General features: G+C 56.9%; 1 protein-coding gene across 2 annotated transcripts in view; it reads left to right on the forward strand.

The window, feature by feature from the left end:
* UNC5B (unc-5 netrin receptor B) overlaps nt 1-15026 on the forward strand; it is an 80337-nt gene extending 65311 nt beyond the window's left edge. The window contains exons 6-17 of one of the 2 annotated variants that reach the window (XM_044239709.1): nt 600-767; nt 1497-1661; nt 1884-1916; nt 3677-3871; nt 4243-4632; nt 5290-5377; nt 6275-6443; nt 6589-6822; nt 8728-8877; nt 9427-9591; nt 10411-10592; nt 11384-15026. In XM_044239709.1, the coding sequence (XP_044095644.1) occupies nt 600-767; nt 1497-1661; nt 1884-1916; nt 3677-3871; nt 4243-4632; nt 5290-5377; nt 6275-6443; nt 6589-6822; nt 8728-8877; nt 9427-9591; nt 10411-10592; nt 11384-11549 (2105 nt within the window). In that variant the 3' untranslated portion in view covers nt 11550-15026. The remainder of the gene's footprint in view (nt 1-599; nt 768-1496; nt 1662-1883; nt 1917-3676; nt 3872-4242; nt 4633-5289; nt 5378-6274; nt 6444-6588; nt 6823-8727; nt 8878-9426; nt 9592-10410; nt 10593-11383) is intronic. The other variant, XM_044239708.1, reaches the window with a different exon arrangement.
* Nucleotides 15027-20491: the final 5465 nt, after the last annotated feature.

Raw genomic sequence — 20491 nt, forward strand, 5'->3', positions numbered from 1 at the left:
GCTCCGGAGAGCCTGGGCCATCTGCCCGCCTCACCGAGTCCTATCGAAGAGGCCAGCAGGGTGCCAGTGGACAGCTGGGAGGCTGAGGCCCAGCAAGGGGAGGTGCCTTTACCACGATCACACAGCAAAGCTAGCAGTCAAGTCAGGCACTCTGGGCTTGGGCTTGGAACAGGGCCCAGTCAATATCCTCATTCCTGAGCCTGGTGTCCCAGCAGAATGAAAAACCACCACCTTGGCCTGTAGGCTATTCCTTGCTGTTCCCTTGGGCATAGGGGGGCAGAGCCATAGCTGAGATGCTTTGAGTGTGTTAGAAAGAACCCTACCTCTGGTTTTATTACCGGGTGGCCTTGAGTAAGCATCAGCGCTCTCTGGACCTTCATTTGCCATTGTACAATGAGGTTGGGGATAGAGCTTGACCTCCCTGATCCCCCCTGGGGCTGACGGCTGCAGCCCAGATCTGTCCCCAGTGCTACAGCAGGAGGGGTCCACTTAGGAAAGGCCAGGCCTCAGCAGAAGGGCCTCATCGGGGCTGGAGATGGGGTTAGGGGGCCCACAGGTGGCAGAGCAGGGCCAAGCAGGTGACACCGCTGCCCTTGCAGTGAACGGCGGCTGGTCCAGCTGGGCAGAGTGGTCACCCTGCTCCAACCGCTGTGGCCGTGGCTGGCAGAAGCGCACTCGGACCTGCACCAACCCGGCACCACTCAATGGAGGCGCCTTCTGTGAGGGTCAGGCCTTCCAAAAGACCGCCTGTACCACCGTGTGCCCAGGTAAGGCCAGGGGCTGGCCAGCATCCTACCTCCCCCTCCACGGCCCCACCCTGGTTCCCAGCCCTCCTTTCTGTGCCCATGGGGCTGCCGCACTGGGGCTGGCCGCTCTCTTTTATTGTGGGGAGTTGAAGATGCTTGTCCTAGGGCCTCTGCCCTCTCATTCTGTGCAGGCTGCTAAAGAGACAGACACAGAGGCTCTGAGCGGCCATCTGAGGGGTGGGCTCTCCTACCCTCCGGGCTGAGGGTTCTCTGTTGTCAGCCCCAGGGCGGGGGTCCCAGGCTGCCTGGGGTGGGAGGAGCCTGTGCCCCTGCCCTTGACCTAGACACATCTTGACTGCCACCTCTAATCCTGCAAAGGCCCTCTCTTCTCCTCTGCTCTTCACGTCACCCTGTGCATCCCCATCTGTGGGTCCCCTGCATGCCTGGTTTTGTCCCGGCTCTTGGGTTTCTGTGTGTTTGCCTTGGGCTTGAGTCCCCGTGAGGGCTCCGGGCTGTGTCTGAGAGAGAGAGGAGAGAGAGAGTGTGTGTGTGTCCGTGTGTGTGTTCGTGTTCTGTCTGCCACGCCCCCACTCCCCATCGGTGCTCCGGCCCTGTGTCTGGGGGGTGGGTGTTGCCCTATGGCTTGCATGTCCGGGGACCCTGTGTTGTCGTAGTGCGCATGCGTGGGTGTGGGTGCGTTGCTGCATTCTGCGTGCGTAACCGCATGTGCCGTGCCCCACGCTCCCACAGTGGACGGAGCGTGGACAGAATGGAGCAAGTGGTCAGCCTGCAGCACCGAGTGTGCCCACTGGCGCAGTCGCGAGTGCATGGCGCCCCCGCCCCAGAACGGAGGCCGAGACTGCAGCGGGACCCTGCTCGACTCCAAGAACTGCACAGATGGGCTCTGCGTGCAGAGTGAGTCCTCAGGACGCCAGGGCCCCCGGGTGTGGGCTTGAACCGGATGGGAGGGGGTCCCCCCAGGCCGCCCCAGGTCTCAGGTGCTGCTGCAGTGGAGCAGCCCGTGGGGCCTCTGCCCACCTGCCCACGTGCATCATCTCATCTGCGCGTTTTCTGTCACCTCTGCCATCCTTTCTCCACCACCTACGTCATTGTCTTTCCCTTTATTTCCCTTGACAGATAAGAAAACTCTAAGTGACCCCAAAAGCCACCGTAAGTCCCATTTCATGGCTGTCCTCTTTGTTCTGGGGGATCCCTGGCTCTCCTTAGCTGGCTTTTCCAGGGTGTGGGGTGCAGGGCAGTGTGGGAGACAGGGAGACTGGAAGGTGCCCCCTCCCCCACCCCTGATTCTGCACATGTCACGGCCTTTGTCACATGCAGACACAGGGAGACCCACAGCTGACAGAAAGGACACTGCCCCAACCCTCCTGTGATGGGAGTTGGGTCTCAGTGAGGAAGGGGCTTACCTGGGGATCCAGGTGGGATTTGAACCTAACTAGTTATGTGGCCAGTGCTGGTGCTTTTAGCCTTGTGCCCTCAGCTTCCTCTCTGTGACAGAGCCAGCACCCAGGCCCACACTGTCCACCCGGAGCCCCATACTGTACCCCCAGAAGCAGGACTAGATTCTCCAGGAAACCTGCTGCCTGCCGTCAACACCAAGGGGCTAGTCGGCTTCTTCCCCAGGCTGTGCTGTGGCAGCCCCAGAGCAGTAAAGCAGCTCTGATGGATTGGCCTGTGACAAACCATCACTCCCAAACAATTCCAGAATCGTAAAATCAACAGTGAGGCCCTGGGCCCGGCTCACAGTGGTCAGGGAGAACATCAGGAGAAAGAAACAAGCTCTGAGGGCCTCCTCCAGCCGCTCTCCCAGGGGGCCAGGATCCTCTGGGGAGCCCAAGAATGAGGGCCACTGAGGAGAGGTGGGGCCAGAAGGTGGCAGAAGTGGGAGGACACTGGGACTGAACCACTCCTACCTCCAGAAAGCTCTGTCTGCACTGGGGAAGAGGGGCTTGGAAGGGAAAGCTGGCAGGGAAAGCGGGCCTACTTTTCTGAGCCCCCCACCCCCGCCCTCAGGAGGGGAGATGGGACGTGTACTTCTTGGAAGGGAAGAGCAGGCATTTTGGCTCTGCCTGTGTGCTGTCCTGCGTGGTAGCCACTGGCCACGTGTGGCTCTTTCAACTTCCTGTGCACTTAGTTAAAATTAAATACATTGCTTAAGACTTTGTTCCTCAGGGACACCGGCCACATTTTAGTCATTCATTAGCCCCCTGTGGCTAGTGGCTGTCGTCTGAGACAACACAGAGAACGCGCACGGTTGGGGAAAGCGTGGTCGGATGGCACTGCTGTGCAGACCCTGCCTCTTGACCCCGACACCTTCCTGCTTGGCCTACATAGAATTATTTGCAGCTGTGTAGCAGCCTGCCTGGGGGAGGGAAGTGTGGCTATGGGTGGCCTCCCTGAACCCCTTCCTTCACCTCCACCTGCTCACCTCTCCACCCCATCGCCTTGCATCTCATTCCTTCCTCCTGCTTCCCCTGGGCCTCCAGGCCCCACCCGGCTTAGGATGCAAGTTGAGCTCAGGGAGGGCTGCTTGCAGAGAGTTCTGGGCGCTGGGACCTCCCGCCCGAGGGTGGGCTGCAGGCTGCAGCAGGGCTCTCAGTTAACCTCCTGGCTGGCACAGGACAAACTGAGCCACAACCCTATTCTCTTCTCAGCAGTGAGCCACAAGTTCACTGTTGGGACGGACCACGGGTCATTTTGCCTGTTTCTGCATGGGGAGGGAAGCAGGGCAGGGGCCCTGAGACCATTTTACTTGCAGACACCCATGCACAGAGCAGTTCAGCCTTGCCTGAGGTCCCGGCCAGTTGTGGCAGGGCTGAGAGTAGGAGCTAGCATATACAGCGGAGATCTATTCTGGGACCTTGGTCTCTGCCCCAGGACCTGGGTCTCACACCATCCTCCTGTGCCCGCAGTGCTGGAAGCCTCGGGGGATGTGGCGCTGTACGCGGGCCTTGTGGTGTCCGCCTTCGTTGTTGTGGGTGTCCTCATCGTGGTGGGGGGGGTGGTGTACCGCCGCAACCGCCGGGACTTCGACACTGACATCACGGACTCGTCCGCCGCCCTCACTGGCGGCTTCCATCCCGTCAACTTCAAGACCGCGAGGCCCAGTGAGCACCTGGGGATATCTGGGATCGGGGGGGGGGGGCAGATGCCCGCTGGGACACCCAGAGAAGCACGACAGCCAGCCAGACCGGCCAGACTAGCCAGACCGCAGTGGGGGCTCCTTCTCCCTCCTGGAGTTTTTATAGACTTTGCTCTACAGATAACTGGACAAGCGTAGATCAGAGTGACCCAGAGAAGGGAGGGAATAGCCTGGGTGGTGGGTCCCCAAAGCTTCCTGCAAGCGGATGGCAATTGAGCCTTTGGCAGCTGGACATTTGGGTGGGATTTGGCAACAGGAGGGTCCCCAGCAGGGGTAAAGGATGGGAGCAAGCTAGTAAGGCACAGCTGGGTCTGATCATAGCCCCAACCCTTGCAGACAATCCACAGCTCCTGCACCCGTCGGCACCTCCGGACCTCACTGCTAGTGCCGGCATCTACCGCGGGCCCATGTATGCGCTGCAGGACTCAGCCGACAAGATCCCCATGACCAACTCACCCCTTCTGGACCCCCTGCCCAATCTCAAGATCAAGGTCTACAACTCTGGCACCACCAGCTCTGGGCCAGGCCTGCCGGATGGGGCCGACTTGCTGGGTGTCCTGCCGCCGGGCACATACCCTGGCGATTTCACCCGGGATGCCCACTTGCTGCACCTGCGCACTGCCAGCCTCAGCTCCCAGCAGTTCCTGAGCCTGCCCCGTGACCCAGGGAGCAGCGTCAGTGGCACTTTTGGCTGCCTGGGTGGGAGGCTCAGCATCCCCGGCACAGGTGGGCTCCTGCTCTGCTTGCCTTTCAGCCCAGGCTCAGCATGCCCCCTCTAGGCATCCCTCCAGCAGTCCCTTCCACCGATAGAAAATAGGACTTCCCTGATCCCATTTCTCAGATTGGAAACATGAGGCCCAGGGGGAAGAAGGGACTATGAAAGAGAAGACGTGGGATCCAGACCTTTCTCTGACCCACTAACGCAAGGGAACCTTGGAGTAGCCGCTCTATAAACCTCATCTTTTAAGTGGGAGAGAATAGCTCTTCGTAGTTCCCCAGACCTACTGAGCAATGCTGGGAGGGCAGGACTGCCCACCTCAGGCTACAAAGCCATCAGCTGATAGTTTCCCAGTGTCACATGGGTCTGGGGCTGGAGCTGTCATTGGGGTCTTCTGACTTTGAGTCTTTGCCATCTTTGTACCCTGTCATTATGCCAGGGGCCCCCGCGTTATCAGACAAACCCCCTGCTGTCAGTGGCCTGGGCTGTCCTTGTACCTAATCCCCAGAGCTGTTCTCTCCACCTCTTTGTTGATCACCTGGATTTCAGGAGATGGCTTTTTCCCCCTGACCTAAGCAAGGAGCTACTCCCCCTGTTCTCCCATCCCTGTTCTAAGCTCTTAGATTCCATCTAGCTCCTCCCTGCTGACCCCCCTCTCCCCTTAGGAGTCAGCCTGCTGGTGCCCAATGGAGCCATCCCCCAGGGCAAGTTCTATGAGATGTATCTCCTTATCAACAAGGCAGAGAACACCCTGTGAGTAGAGAGACCTCAGTTCTGGCCCGGGCTGCCCTCCTCTTCTTCCTCTTCCTCTCCCTCCTACCTGTCCACCCTGGGTTCAGATACCACCCCCCCCCATTCTGCGCCTGATCCTAAAGCCAGAGGTAGTCCTCCAAAGAAGACATTGACAGACCTTATTATCTCTACATTTATATCATAAAAATCAGCACCACAAATCACAAAACTGAAAGGCAATTGAGAGAGTAGCTACATTATGACAAAAGGTTAATATCCTTACTATGTAAAGAGGCTTTGAACAATTCACTGCAAGAAGGGTCAGAGGATATAAAGTGATTGACACATAGTCTCTTTGATGCACACACCCTCACATACACACACACACACACACAGAGACACACACACACACACACTCCAGTAGATTATGAAAAAACATTCAGCATAATTTGTAGTCCGAGAAATTGTGATTCGGCCATGGGATATTAGGAGATTTTTGCTTTTTGAATTTACAGATTTTTTTTCATACGATAAAAGCTTCATATTGACAAAAGTGTGGGGACTCCCCCCAACCCCGTGACATGCTGGCAGCAGCCTAGACTGCTAGCCCCTTTCCAGAGGGCAGTTGAGCAACACTTGTTCAAAACATCCTAAGAGTGCAGAGCCTTTGAAAATGAGAACAGAGATATGAGTGTGAGAATTTTGCCTGAACAACAGAAATCTGAGAACAATCTTAAGGCATATGCCATCCTTTTGTCTCTCCTTGACCCATGACCTCCGGGAGCCCCGAGGGGTGGAGATGTGCCTTCAGCTTCCCAGGAGCCAGGGCAGAGGCAGGAGCCCCATACCAGTCCCAGCCCTTGCTGACCTTCTGGCCTCCCCTCACTGCCTCCGCCCTGCCCTCTGCCATCTCCCCAGCCCGCTTTCAGAAGGGACCCAGACAGTACTGAGCCCCTCGGTGACCTGTGGGCCCACGGGCCTCCTGCTGTGCCGCCCCGTCATCCTCACCGTACCCCACTGTGCAGAAGTCAGCGCCGGTGACTGGATCTTCCAGCTCAAGACCCAGGCCCACCAAGGCCACTGGGAGGTGAGGAGCCGAGGCTAGGAGGCCAGGTCCGCCTTCTGAACCTGCTCTGGGAGGCCTCCAAAGCTGAAAGGACCCTTTGCTGCCGGCCCCGCCTTGGTGGACCTCTTTATGGCCTTGACTATGACCTGTGTGCCTCACCCTGTAGGAGGTGGTGACTCTGGACGAGGAGACACTGAACACCCCCTGCTACTGCCAGCTGGAGGCCAGGTCCTGCCACATCCTGCTGGACCAGCTGGGCACCTACGTCTTCACGGGCGAGTCGTACTCCCGCTCGGCAGTCAAGCGGCTCCAGCTGGCCATCTTTGCCCCTGCCCTCTGCACCTCACTGGAGTACAGCCTCAGGGTCTACTGCCTGGAGGACACACCCGTAGCCCTGAAGGTAAGGCCCAGCACTGGCACACTGGGCATGCATCAGCCCTGTCGGGCCAGCTGCCTCGTGCCTTCCTGTATCCCCTGCCCCAGAATCGCGGTACCCCTCTTCCACCATCAGCCTCATAAACCCATCATTCATTACTCAGACATTGAAATGGCATCACACCCCGAGATACAGAGAGGAGTCAGGCACAGTTCTGCCCTCCCCAAGCTCCAGGCTAGAGGAGGGGGAGACGAGGCTCCCTGAAGGAGGGCGAAGGGAGCATCTGCCTGGGAGGGGAAGCATCTGAGAGGGCTTCCTGGCACAGTTAGCCTTAGACCTATGCTCTGAAAGCCAAGTAGGGGTGCCAGGCAGAGAAGGCTGAAGTGCCTTCCAGTAGGCAAAGTCACAAACGCAAAGGCAAGTGTGTCGTTCTGTGTGACAGAAGCCTGCAGGGGCTGTGCGTATGTGATGGAGGGAGAGAGATGGGGCTGGAGAGGAGGGCTGGGCTCAGCTCCCCAATAGCCTTGGGATCTATGTTCAGGAATTTGGGATCTATCCAGTGGGCAGGGGCATAGAGGCCGTGGACACCTGTGCGCAGGCACTCCTTTGAAAGCCCCTGAGCTATGCTGCAGGAATGGGTGGCCAAGAGGCAGGGAGGCCAGTTGAAAGCTTCACTTGGGCCCTGGACACCAGGCAAGGACAGTAGTGAGGACAGAGGTTTGGCTACTGTACTAGTGGAATAGATAGAACCCAGTGACTGATGGGAGGAGGGGCAGAGGGGAGGGGTCAGCGCTGACAGCCAGGTTCTAAGTATATGCAAAAGGACAGACAGTGCCCCTGAATTAGGGAGGGGTTGTGGCAGGTGCGAGTGGTTTGGGCCGAGAGAGCAGAAAGGTGAAAAGGTCAGATTTGGGCACATAGAGCCTGATGGTGGCAGGTGTGTTTGAGCACCCTTCCCCCATCCCAGCCTCCAAGTCCCTGCCCATTGACTCCCCAGTCCTCCCCGAGTTCCTAGGACCTCAGGCTCATCCTAATACACTAAGAACACAGCCCCTGGGCCCCCTGTAAACCTCTGCCTTCCCGCCACCCCTCTGCAAAGCCTCTAGTCCCTTTCCTATAGCTCCATGGGTTGGCCTCCCCCTACCCATGGCGTGTGGTCTCCTCCAACTCCTGTCTCCCAGTCACTTACGTCAGGGACTAAGGCAGCATAGGTGGAAAGGCCTCATGGGAGAGTGAGTGTCTTCTGCCACACCAGGCGGTTCTGAAATTCCAGAAGGCCCAGAATGGGTTGGAGGCTCTGGCAGATGCTCTTGTGGCCTGCATCCCTCAGCACGGGGGCACTGGCCAGAGTCCAGCTTTTGTTGGAGAATGGAGGGAAGGTCAGGAGGGAAGCTGCCGCATTTTTGTTTGATGGCATTCCTTATCTCTTCGGTCCCTATCTGTCCGTCCATCCATTCGTCCATCCGTCCGTCATCCATCCAGCTTGCTTCCTGTCTATCTGTATACTCATTCACTCAGCAGTCCGTGTGTCTATCCAGCCATCACCAAGCATCTATTCATCTTTCCTTCCATTTGTCCTTCTGTTCATATACCCATCTGTTTGTATATCCGTCTGCACATCCATGTGTCTGTCTGTACTTATGCGTCCGTTTATTCATCTATTTATCCATATATCTGTCCAGTCATCTCTAAGTCCAGTCACTTACCCATCTGTCCCATTATCTGTCCATTCATCCATCTTTTCACACAGTGTGTCTTCTCTGAGTGCTTATCAAATGCCCAGGCCCGTGCTCCAATGGGTCCCTACCCTTGGTCCTGTAGCCTGGCTCCCACAGCCCACTTGTGTCCCCAGACCCCCAGCTTGCAGCAGGAAGAACCCATTAGCCAAGGGTGATGGGCTCCCCCTTCCCCTTGCCTCCCGGCCCACAGGAGGTGCTGGAGCTGGAGCGGACGCTGGGTGGCTATCTGGTGGAGGAGCCCAAACCCCTGCTGTTTAAAGACAGTTACCACAACCTGCGCCTGTCTCTGCATGACATCCCCCACGCCCACTGGAGAAGCAAGCTGCTGGCCAAGTACCAGGTGAGGGCTGGGCCAGAGGGCTGTGGGGGATGAAGCTGGGGAGGGGGAGCATGTGAGGGGCTGCCCAGGGAAGACCAATGCCCCCCCGTGCCTCCCCCTACCCCGTCTCTGTCTCCCGCCCACCCCCCTCCACGCTCCCGGTCATCCTGAGGCACAGCCCCACACGCACTACCGTCTCTAAGAGTGCTCCTGTCTGGCAGACCGTGCAGAGGAATCTCAAATAGTCCCCTACCCATGCCTGTACCCATCTATGCAACACCATCGAGTGGGCAAGGCTTCCAGCCCAGACATACATGCGCAGGTGCACACGTACCCACACACACACTCACGCATCCACACCAGGGCCTTCTCCCCCATATGCTCCCTTTCTCAGCTGAGGGGCCCTTGGCCAGCTCTTCTTCCCCTGCCCATCTGGAGGGAGAGCCCTGCACGGCCCCTGAAAAGTCCCCATGCTCCCCGACGCTGGCCTCGTTACCGGCCTTTGCCTCCCGTTCCCTGCAGGCAGGGCAGGCTAGCCTCCCATCCTTGACCCTGCCGCCCCTTCCTCAGGAGATCCCCTTCTATCACATCTGGAGCGGCAGCCAGAAGGCCCTGCACTGCACCTTCACCCTGGAGAGGCACAGCCTGGCCTCCACTGAGCTCAGCTGCAAGATCTGTGTGCGGCAGGTGGAAGGGGAAGGCCAGATCTTCCAGCTGCACACCACGCTGGCCGAGGTGAGGCCAGAGACCAGACACCCTGTGGGGCCGGGGGTGCAGCGTTCAGATTCCCGTGCTCCCCCCACTCAGCTGGGGCGGGAGTGCTGTCTCCTGTAAAGACGGGTCCCTTTCACCTCCCAAAACTGAGCGGGGACCTGGGAGTCTTTTGCTCAGAGCTGCCACTTACTGAGCGGCCAGTGCTGTGCTTGGCAACACAGATTACCTCACTAGAGATAATCACTAAACACCTCACTAAATTAGAAAGCGGGTCTCAGGGAGGACAGAGACCATCCACCTCGGATCCAGTCACCACTTGGCCCTGGCCTGTGGTCCTCCCCCACTGTGAATCCAGACTGAGGTTAACAAAACCCAGGCCACCCGGGACAATAATGCTAGAACCTCCTTGCAGCTCACTGTCAAGACTGGCTACGGGCTGAGACCCCGCTCTGCCCCTGACTTGGCATTTGACCCTGGGCAAGTCCCTTCCCCTTTCTAGACTTCATTTCCACACGTATAAAAGTGGCTCTGGATGGATTAGACCGTGGCTGAGGCTCCTTGTGGCTTTGTAATCATGATGCACTGCGTTAGCCGGGGCCCAGTGCATGAGCATGGTGTGCCCCGAGGGCTGGGTGCTGGCCATGCAGCTGTGTCCCTTGGAAACTCCCAGGGGAGGGGTACTTCGACCGAGCAGCTGGAGCCTGCCCAGAGCGTTGGGAGTGACCGGAAGCTCTATGAGCTCCCAGTCTCCAGGCAGGGAAGGTTGGAAGGACAGATGACAGTGGTGTGCATGGGGGCGGGGGGACTCTGCCCCTCTCACCTTGCCCCCCCACCTTCCAGACACCTGCTGGCTCCCTGGACACCTTCTGCTCTGCCCCTGGCAGCACTGTCACCACCCAGCTGGGGCCATACGCCTTCAAGATTCCACTGTCCATCCGCCAAAAGATCTGCAACAGCCTGGACGCCCCCAACTCACGGGGCAATGACTGGCGTCTCTTGGCGCAGAAGCTCTCCATGGACCGGTGGGTGTTGGGCCAGGTCTCCCCAGCGCAGCCTCCCTTTGTCCCCAAGGCGTAGGTGGGCCAGGCTCCAGAGCCTTCCATCCATGGTAGATCAGGAGCTCAGCTCAGGTGTGCTAAAGCCTTGAAGAGCGCCTGCTCTGGGTGCTGGCCTGTGAGAATCCGTGCAAGACAGGACACCAGGTGTGATCACCATCTGCACCCCCCTGCCCAGGACAGAGCAGGTGTTCTGGAAATATCTGCCCAGTGACAGAGTATATTTTGGTGTCAAAGCCCTTCTGGAGAACTTAAAGAGCTCTTCTGGATAAATACAACGGCAACAATCCTCTTTATTATTGCATTACACTTACTGAGAGACCCTTTAATACACCTGCACTGAGCAGATGCCGCGTACAAGACACCTTACTGGAAACGGGCTTTGCAGAGCATCTCAGGCTTTGTTCCTGTTCTTGGGAGAGTGTGGGGGACAAGACAAGCAAGGAACAGGTGTGGGATGAGCAAAGAATGGAAGGCTAGGTCTGGACAGACTCTCCTGGGGCCAGTGTCTTTCAGTGGTAGTACTCACAGGAGTGAGACATGATGAGCAGGACAGTTTCCATTTTAGAGAGGAGGAGACTGAGGCTCAGAGAGGAACAGTGGCTTGCCCAGGGCCACACAGACCCCCAGCAGAGGGGTTAGGGGTCAGACCCAGCACTGTGGGATGGCAGAGTCTTCCCACCTCCCGGTGCTCTCTCCATTTCCAAGCGTCGGGGAGGTGCCGGGGAGCCCAATGGCCTTCTGCTTCCCTCCGCCAGGTACCTGAACTACTTTGCCACCAAAGCGAGCCCTACGGGTGTGATCCTGGACCTCTGGGAAGCTCTGCAGCAGGACGACGGGGACCTCAACAGCCTGGCGAGTGCCTTGGAGGAGATGGGCAAGAGTGAGATGCTGGTGGCCATGGCCACTGATGGGGACTGCTGAGCGGCTCCGGAACTGTGGGCTGGGAGGGCAGGCAGGAGGCGGGCACAGGGAGACCTGGGGCAGCCTCTTGAGAGGCGGTGAGGCCTCTGCTGCCCCCTGGCTCACAGCCAGAGTCGTCCCCTCCTCCTCCCCTTGCCCGACTCCAGACCACGACCAGCCTTAGCAAATCCATGTACTCCGTTGTCCTGAGGACCCCAGTCCTCCTTCTCCACCCTCTGCTGTCCCTCCTACCCTCAGATCTCTGTGCAGGAACCACCGTGAGGCCTCTGGAGGCAGCTGGGGGGTGGCCAGGAGGTGGCCTTCCCCAATCCTTGCACCCCACCTGCCACCGCCGCCCTGGGAGCTCTGGGTCGCGTTTGTCTTCGTTTCGTCCTTCAGTTTCTCCCTCGGTTCCTGGTTTCTCCCTCCCCCCCTGAGCCCTCTTCTCCTTTCATACCATTTTCCTCTTTGAAGAGTCAAGTACAATTCACACGAACTGCTTTCTCCTGTCCAAAGCAAAAAGGAAAAGGAAAGGAAGAAAGAAACTTCAGACCGCTAGTCAGGCTCCAAGAAGAAAAAGAGCAACACCAAAACCACAAGGGAAAAGAAAAACCCAGTTTCTTAGGAAACGCACATGATTTATTATCCAGATATTTGGATAAGTCCTTTTTAAGAAAAAAAAAAAAGAAAATGAAAAACAACACACACAAAAAAATAGAAAATTCTTTTCTTGAGTGTGGACGCGTGTGGGCTCGCTCGTGGTTCTGCCCAGGAGTGAGCGTGTGTGCGTGTGTGTGCGTGTGTGAGAGAGATTTTCAGGGAGAGACAGAACAGGGCACACCTTGCTGCTAAAGATTCCGTCTTAGACTAACTCCTACAAGGCCTCCGTTTCCCCAGTTGTACAGGGTCAAATGGGGTTTTAGCCATGGTACCGTATTTCCCTCTAAAATCTTAAGCAGATGCTAAATCTATAGCATTTAGATGCTATGTGGGGGGGTCCTCCTGCCCACCCACCTCCCCAGGCAGATGCCCCACAGGCTCCCTGAGCTCTCGGGGAGTCTGGATTAAGAGGGCCTGAGGTGGAAAGTGTGGGCAGGCTGGGCCAGCTGTGAGCCAGGGACACTGTTTCCAGTGTCCCCGTCTATTGGCTCCTGGAGAAGGGGTGGGGCCAGCAGGAGGTAGTCTCCTAGGGACACTTCTGTCCTTCACCCTGGGGTGGGACCAGCCAGGTCACCCCTCCACCCAACAGGCTCTAGACTCGGTGGGGGGGGGGGGCGGGAGCACACTGGCATGCCTCTGATGCCCAGGAATCCAAAAATTGTCCTTCCCCAGCCTCAGCTGGCTGAGGAAGTTCATCTATAAAACAGAAGGGATGGGTCAGAGGGCTTGTAGCCACAGAAGCCTGAGCTTCTGGGCCGCAGTGGGACTTTGAAGAACCTGTCAGCTGTCAGCCCCGTAGGCCGGGAGGCAGGGAGGTGGGCGCCCAGCGGTGCTCTACGCACCACCCCCACCCCAGTGGAGGAGGCCCTGGGGAGGGCTGTTTTCCCAGCTCTGACCTCTGCCGGCACTTCGCTCAGCCCGATTCTCAGCCTCCCTCTGCAGTCTGGGGCGTCTTGAAGCGAGCTTTGAACGGGCAGAGTTGCCAGATTGGTGGGGGAGGCTGTCAGTCCCTCGCCAGCCTGTCCCGGGGTGCTCCAAGGGGCCATCCAATCTAGGTCCCTTTGTGACTGGCTGACAAGGGCTAGGACCAGGCTCTTACAACTGGCACAGAGGCCTCATCAGGGGCCTCTCTCTCCTCCTCGGCCCCCAGGGCAAAGCCAGTGCTAGCTCCCCGCCCCGACCGCTCTGGGCGGGCGCCGACCCCAGGGCTTGCCCGAGCAGGTCCATGAGCAGCTGCTGGGACCAGCCCGGGCATATCCCTGCCTTTGAAGTCCTGGTCTCCCAGGAGGAAAGCAGGTTTGAGAGCTCCAGCCCTAGTGGGTGTCCCCAGTCTACTCTTCCCTGCCTTGGGCTCTGGGCTTTATGGGGGCTTTCAGCACCTACGGACCACCTTGGGAGGTAGCTGAGCCATGGGCAGACATGGCTGCTTGGTTTGAGAGAGAATTTCATGTGTCAGGGATGCTGAAGGGGCCAGGCCTGCATTCGGGGTGGGTCATTGACAGCTCTTGACCCCAGTGTCTGTGTGGTGTTGCCCCAAAGGCAGCGAGCCTCCCCTGCCAAGGGTGACCATCCCTTGTGGGCTCCTTGTCCCCGATGCCTCCTAGCCTGAGCTGTTCAGGCCTGTGTGACATGAGGTCTTGACAGCAAGCTGACCGGTGCCACAAGGAGATTTCACAGTGCCCTGTCCGGCTCTAAAATGCCCCCCTGGGCAGATTGGAGTCCAAAGACCAGCACTGAAGCTCCAGCTGTGCCATTAAACTGCTGTGTGACCTCAGTATAGGACTGCCCTCTCTGGGCCTCATCTCTTTTCATACCTGCAGCTGCCGTCTGACTCTCTTTGGGTTCTGACACATGGTCGCTCTAGGGTTCTAGTGGGAACCCTAGTGGGTGGAGGTTGGCCAAGGTCTGCAATGCCCCTCCTCCCCGCCCTGCCTGCTCAGCACCCAGGGTGGGAGCTCTCGGTGGAGGAGGCCAAGGCCAGCCCCCCACATGCCATTTCTCCACTGATTTCCAGAAACTGTGTACCAGGGCCTGGAGCACAGAACCAATCAGCTGGAGCCTCCTGGGAGGGCTCAAACTGTCCAGCTTTATAAGAAACGCCTGGAAAGGGTTTGCGGGTTCCATCCATCAGTCCTCTGCTGAGGCTGCTGTGGCCACATCCCCACACGACCCGCCTTAGGGAAGGATCAGGCTTTCTCCTCTTATTCAGGCCTAAGCGGTTGCCCCACATGACCCCGGTGCACCACAAGTGTCCGATCAGGAGCCCCCGAGGGGCTCGCAGGGGCCTCGAGTGGGTGTTTGTGTCTCTCTCATCGCTGGGGTATGCTTGCACATGCATGCGTGTATGTGTGTGTGTGCCCCCCCCCACCAGGAACGTGTCCCCGCCTGGGTGCACGTGTGTGACCTCTCTGAGTCCACAGGGTCAGTCGGTGTATCTTCTACGTGCCTCTCCTCTGCCTTCTCTCGCAGAGACCGGGATCCTCCTGAGGGTGTGGGGACCTCTCTGTCTCCTGGACAACCCAGGACCCTCTGGGCCCCTTTCCCCAGCAACCAGGCAGCTGAGCCGGGTCCCTTAGTATGCCCTCTGAGGGAGGGTGATCAAGGGTTTGGGTGTAGGGAGCAGCCCTGTGGGGGAGCAAAAGGGCTGGACCCCCTGCCTGGGCCACAGCCATGTTTCTGTGTCCCGGGGAGGTAGGGCCGAGGGGATGGCCCGATCCCACCGCTGTTTATTCTGTAAACTTCAACCTGTACATAACGTTTAGCATTCCTATTGTAACAAAATTAATTTTTACAAAATAAATTATATTTCCTAGTCTAATAAAAAAAAATCCGGTTGTATTCTATTGTCTTCTTGACTGTCTTTCTATTAGCAGTTGGGATGACCTTCCTGCTTTTCTCAAATTTCTGTGGATTTGGGATCGGGGAATCACTGCAGAGCTCTCTGAGCTCCTAAAGCAATCAAGCTCAATGACTTCATTTTACAGAAGGTAACACAGGCCTAGAAAGAGATGAGGACTTCCCTGTGGTCACATAGCAAGGTAGAGCCTGTGCCGGATCTGGATCCCAATCCCTGCTCCCTGGTTGGCACCCTCAGTGCATAAGCACTTACAGAATATGTTCAGGGGTCAGTCATTTGAGCCTGCTGTGGGCTAGGTGATAGGTGGTGATAGACGGCCATGAAGCCCCCAGCATCTCTTTTTGTCTACAAGAAATGCAGAAGGGGCGGAGGCTGAGAGTCAGTTTAGAACACTCGCCTGGAACATGAGGGGGCATGCAGAAGGAAATTGACAGGTCGGCTGGGATCGCGTGACTTTGGACCCAGGGCCGCTATGCATGGTTGGGCAGGGGACACACTGGACAAGAATATAGTTTCTAAATATCTAAAGGGGAGAATGATGCCATCCCCAGACTGTAGATCTGTGTATACTATGTTTCCAGCAGATGGCAGTAAAGGTCCTGTTCTAATAAAAATCAACATATTGTTAATTTTCCCACAGATGGAAGCATCTTGAAGGGATTTTTTTTTTTTCCTGCTTTGCACAAAGGGACCATATGACTGGTTTTCAGGCCTCCCTATGAGCTGAGTCTAGTCCCAACATTTTCCAGCTTTGCAGAAGCTTGCTTCGTGGTGGATCTCTGAAGTTTGGGATGGAAGTACCCTCTGGTCTCATGAGTGGAGGCTCACAGTGTCGGTCAGCAAACGAATGGCCCTGAGAAGTCCCACAAGAAGAAGCGGGTCTCTTCATATGAATACAGTGTGCCCTTGGTATATTTGGCCATGGGCCCCCTTTTTAACCTTCCCTTGCCCTGAAAGTCAGAGCTTGCCGGCAAGCTCTTTCAGGAGGCCGAGGTTCTGGGGTGTATGCCAGGTGTCGCCTGGCTGTCCCACAACGAGTAGGGAGCTCATGTAAGCTAGGTCCTCTGGGAGATACCGCGCAGCGGGTCAGGCAGGATCGTTGGCGTGCACTTACACACGCATGCGCACAGACCTACTGCTCAGACCGTTGTCATTCCCGGGAAACCCCGTATACCTGGAGTATTTGCATTCGTCTGCAGGGGTGCATGTGGGTAGAAAGGGAGGGGAGGTATAGCCTGTGGTGGTGCAGCCGTGCAGGGAAGGGGTGGACAGAGTCAGGTGGGGGATGGTTATTTTCTACAAGGAGCCCCCACAAGCAGGCAGATCTTCTAGGTTCCCCCCAGGAAACAAGGGTACCTATTTAAACCCCTCACCCTCTGCCTGAGCAGAAGAGCCTCTTCTTGCCACCTGCCCCTTGCTGGGTGTAAAGTGTTCTGGCCCGAGGAGCTGGGACCTGGGTTCTAGTTCTGAAGCTATGCGGGTCACTGTCCCTCTCTGGGCCTCAGTTTCCCTACCCACGAAATATGGGCCTTAGACCCGCTGGTCTATGAGTTCCCTCTGGCTGCTGTAGTTCTGTAATTTGGGGTCCTGTTTCTAGGCAGGGGCCTGGGAGCTCTACCTGGTACGCCCTCCTCTGTCACAGAACCTGGGGTGGTTGAGGAAAAACCAGAAGCTGGCTGAAGATGGGCTTGTTCCCATCCTATAACCAAGCGGTGGCCCAAGGAGGTGCCCTAGAGCAGGGCAGTGATGTGACAAAGCTGGCACAGTCCACGGGCTTCAGGCCACCAGCTGTCCCCCTCCACCACTGGGGGGCCCATAAAAATGCCCTTTCCAACCCAGCCTCAGTTGGAGATCACATGCAGGAAGACTTCATTCGGTTCCACTTAGCAAATTTGTCAAAACTCTTGCCCCTGTTAATTCAAAATAGGATACATGCCCATGGCTTAAAAAAAAAAAAAATGTTTAAGGAACAATAGAATAGGTTGAGAAGTCAAAGCTCCTCCTTCTCCTGTCTTCATGCCCTTCCCCTGCTCCCTCCCTATCCCCAGTCCCCCCAACCCAGACGCAATTAGTTCATTTTTTTTCATATATCCTCTCAGGATAGATCTATGCAAATGCAAACATATATTTGTACATGTAAATATTTAAATATAATGGATCTGATCCAAGAGTCTCAACCCCTCGAGGTATAAACATGAAATAGTTTTATTTTTCCAATAACTGTTTGGAAATTCATTTTGCCAACACTGTGTTTCCCACAGGATAACAGGCTCCCTTAATGATGTCCCTGTGGAGGTCCCTAACTTTTCCCTCCCTGGCTGTCATTAAGATGGTCTCTCTCTCTCTCATTTTGGTTGCTAAGGCTCAACCCATTCTTCTTGGAACTCCAGCGTCCCATTTAACTAAAGCCTTTGGTGGGACTGGTATAGGCCACTGGGGGCTGCGGCTGTCTGCTCTCCCTGCCCCTTCCCTTCACAGCCTCCACCCGCCTCTCTCTGCTGCCAGCAGCCAGGCACCTTCTTCCCTCCCTGCCCCCTGCCTCAGCTCTACATGGGAAAAGCTGCCATCCAACCTGTCACTCAGCACTGGGCACAGGCATCCCACACCAAGAGCCCTGCCTTCCTAGCCCTTGGTCCTGGAGAATCGGGGTGACTGTCCTCAACAGGAAGCCGTTTCTACCCCAATCCCTGCCCTGGATTAAGCAATCCAGGGACAGGAGGAGCTCGAGATGAGGAGTTCCCCAGTCTTGATCTTTCTAGACACAAGCTGGCAGGGCAGAGGGTGGTGTTCCACGGCTCGCCCAAAACGCTGTGTCTGTCAGTCAGTACTGCCTGGGCACAGGGACGACGTGGCACACACTACCCTCGGAGCTGGGGGCCTAACTGGGAGACAGAGACACCAGTGGACAAGGGGGCTTGGCCCACCAGTGGATGCTCACAGAGGCCACTGACTGAACTGGACATTGAGAAACACTTTCTGGAACAATGGTATTTTAAAGATTTTATTTATTTATTAGAGAGAGAGAAAACACAAGCAGGGTGGAGGGCAGAGGCAGAGGGAGAAGCAGACTCCCCACTGAGCAAGGAGCCCGATGCGGGACTCGATCCCAGGACACCGGGATCATGACCTGAGCCAAAGCAAAGGCTTCACAGCAGCGCCCCTGGAACAGTGATACTTTAAAACACAGGGGTCGGTTTCCCTGAGCCATAGTTTCTCAGCTGTGCATTTTGGGGGAGAGATGCTTTGGGCCAAAGTTTGCAGCAACTTTCTTTTACGAAACTTCTAGCTAAGAAGACACTGGTGTCCCGCTAGCAGGAAATGGGCCAGATGTCAAGGCTGCTGTCTGCTGCAGGTGCCTAAATGGTCTCAGGGCCCTCTCTGGGTGTGTGTGTGCGTGTGGGAGTGGGAGCTCGTGACGTCCCAGCGACCCTGACCCAGGAGATGGGGGTAATCCTGGGGAGGGGGCACCGGTGCGTCTGTCCTGTTCCAGCAGCCGTCAGGGCCTGACCACACCCAAGCCTCCTTGAAGTGGCTTGAACTTGCCCACCCCAGCTCCTCAGTCTAGAAAGCTTCCTCAGGGACAGGGTCTGGGATACCTGGACATTCGATCAGTATTTATTGATCTGATACACAGATGGGCACAGCACAGGGGGTGCAGGGTTTGCTCAGTGGGATTGTCCTGAGTCTGTGGCCCTCTCTAAAACCACCAAGAAACCCCTGCCTGCACGCCCCTTTGCCAGGTAGCATCTGAGGGACACTGTTGCCTGCCTCAGCACCCCCCCTGTGTCCCTCGGCGGGGTGGTGGCCTCAGCCCCTCCTCTTCCCAGGAGCTTCCCCTCTGCCCGATGAATCCCAGGGCAGGGCTTAGCTGAGCCCTGGGGTCCCCCCAATTCCCCTACCCCCAGGTCACCGGGGACAGATGCCCAGGGTTCAGACCAGTAAATATCAGGATTACCAAGGAGGTTGCAGTGGGCAGAGGCTGTCCCCAAGAACTGCAGGGCTTCACTGGGATCTATTTCACTGACTCTTAGGATCAGAGGGTGGGGGTCCTCGGCCACCATCTCCTGGGTTTCACCTGATGCCAGATTTCCCTCCACAATAGCCCTCCTCTGGGTGCCCTTGACTACCTCCATAGATGGTGAACACACTGCTTACTAAGAGAATAATAATAAATGGAATTTATTAACTGCTTACTTATTTTCACAGTAGGGGCTATTTTTACCCTCACAATCACTGGGGAAACCGATCTCATGCTTCCCCCACAAGCCCTTGTGTGCTCCTTCCAGGTCCTGGTGGCCTGCCTCTGTCCCTTTGACTCCCATGGGGGAATTATGGGGGACTGACCTCACAGGTTGGGGGAGGCAGAGAGCTGCGAATAATTGGGAGACCGATCTCCTTCTGGCTCCAGATCCCATCCCCTCCCTAGGATGGAGGGGGATCGCCCTGCTCTCCTGCTCTGCTGTAACTGGAAAGAGAAAGCCCCAAAAAATCATGGAGGCAGATTTGGTGTTGAGAAGTGAGGATGTCCCTCCCAGGAGGCAGGAGGCAAGACCGTCTAGGGTTGGGGTGTGTCCAGGGGTTTGAAGCGATCGGAGGAGGAAGCTGGCCATAGTTCTTAGGGAGAGCAGGAGCTAAGACGTGCTGTGGGCCTGCTGGAGTCTGGAGGCCCAGCTCAGGCTGGTAGCCATGAATTCGCTTGCCAGCTGGGGACTTTCTCGGGTGAGGCTCATCTGCTCAGATGTAGGCGGGTTCTTCCAGGGTCAGCCAGCGGGGCCCCTAGGAGAGAGGGACATGGGAGTTTGGGGACACTGCTAAGACCCCATTACTGCAGTAATGGGCCATGAGAGCTAAGCGGAGTCAGGGTGGAGGACAAGATGCCTGAGGCATGGAGGGGAAACGGAGGGGTCAAGGGCAGGAATCTCCAGGAGGTGTGGAACTTTCCCAAAGGCAACTGTGGGACACAGAAGGAGAGGTGGTTAGAGTCGGAGGATGGATTTGAACTGATGAGGTGAGAGCAGACGGTTCAGCTCAGCTGTTACAGATGAGTCCTTGCCTCCCCTACCCACGTGCCCTGCTGGAGGGCTCTGGGGGCGCAGGAAGCCCCAGATGGCAGGAAGCGCAGCCTCACTGAGCCAGCCAGTCCGTGTGCACTGCAGTGACAGAGTGTGGTCGCAAGGTGGCCTGCCAACCCTGTGTCTGGAGGCCTTGGCAGCCGCCTGGCTGACCTCCTTGGCAGCTAGCTAGCTATGTGAATAGGTAGGTTCTTCTGCTGCTGGACTGCCTACAGGTCAGCAGGCATTGGGTAAGCCGACGAGCTTCTGTGACCACCCCCTTGGATGATGTCCCCTGACAGGGCTCTGGAGGCCGTAAGGTGTCGATTTGAGTCTTGGCCACTTAGTAGCTGTGTGACTCTGGGCAAGATACTAACCTCTCTGAGCCCCTAGGC

This window comes from Neovison vison, chromosome 2 (genome assembly GCF_020171115.1).
Source record: "Neovison vison isolate M4711 chromosome 2, ASM_NN_V1, whole genome shotgun sequence".
In the NCBI taxonomy this organism is placed as follows: Eukaryota; Metazoa; Chordata; class Mammalia; order Carnivora; family Mustelidae; genus Neogale; species Neogale vison.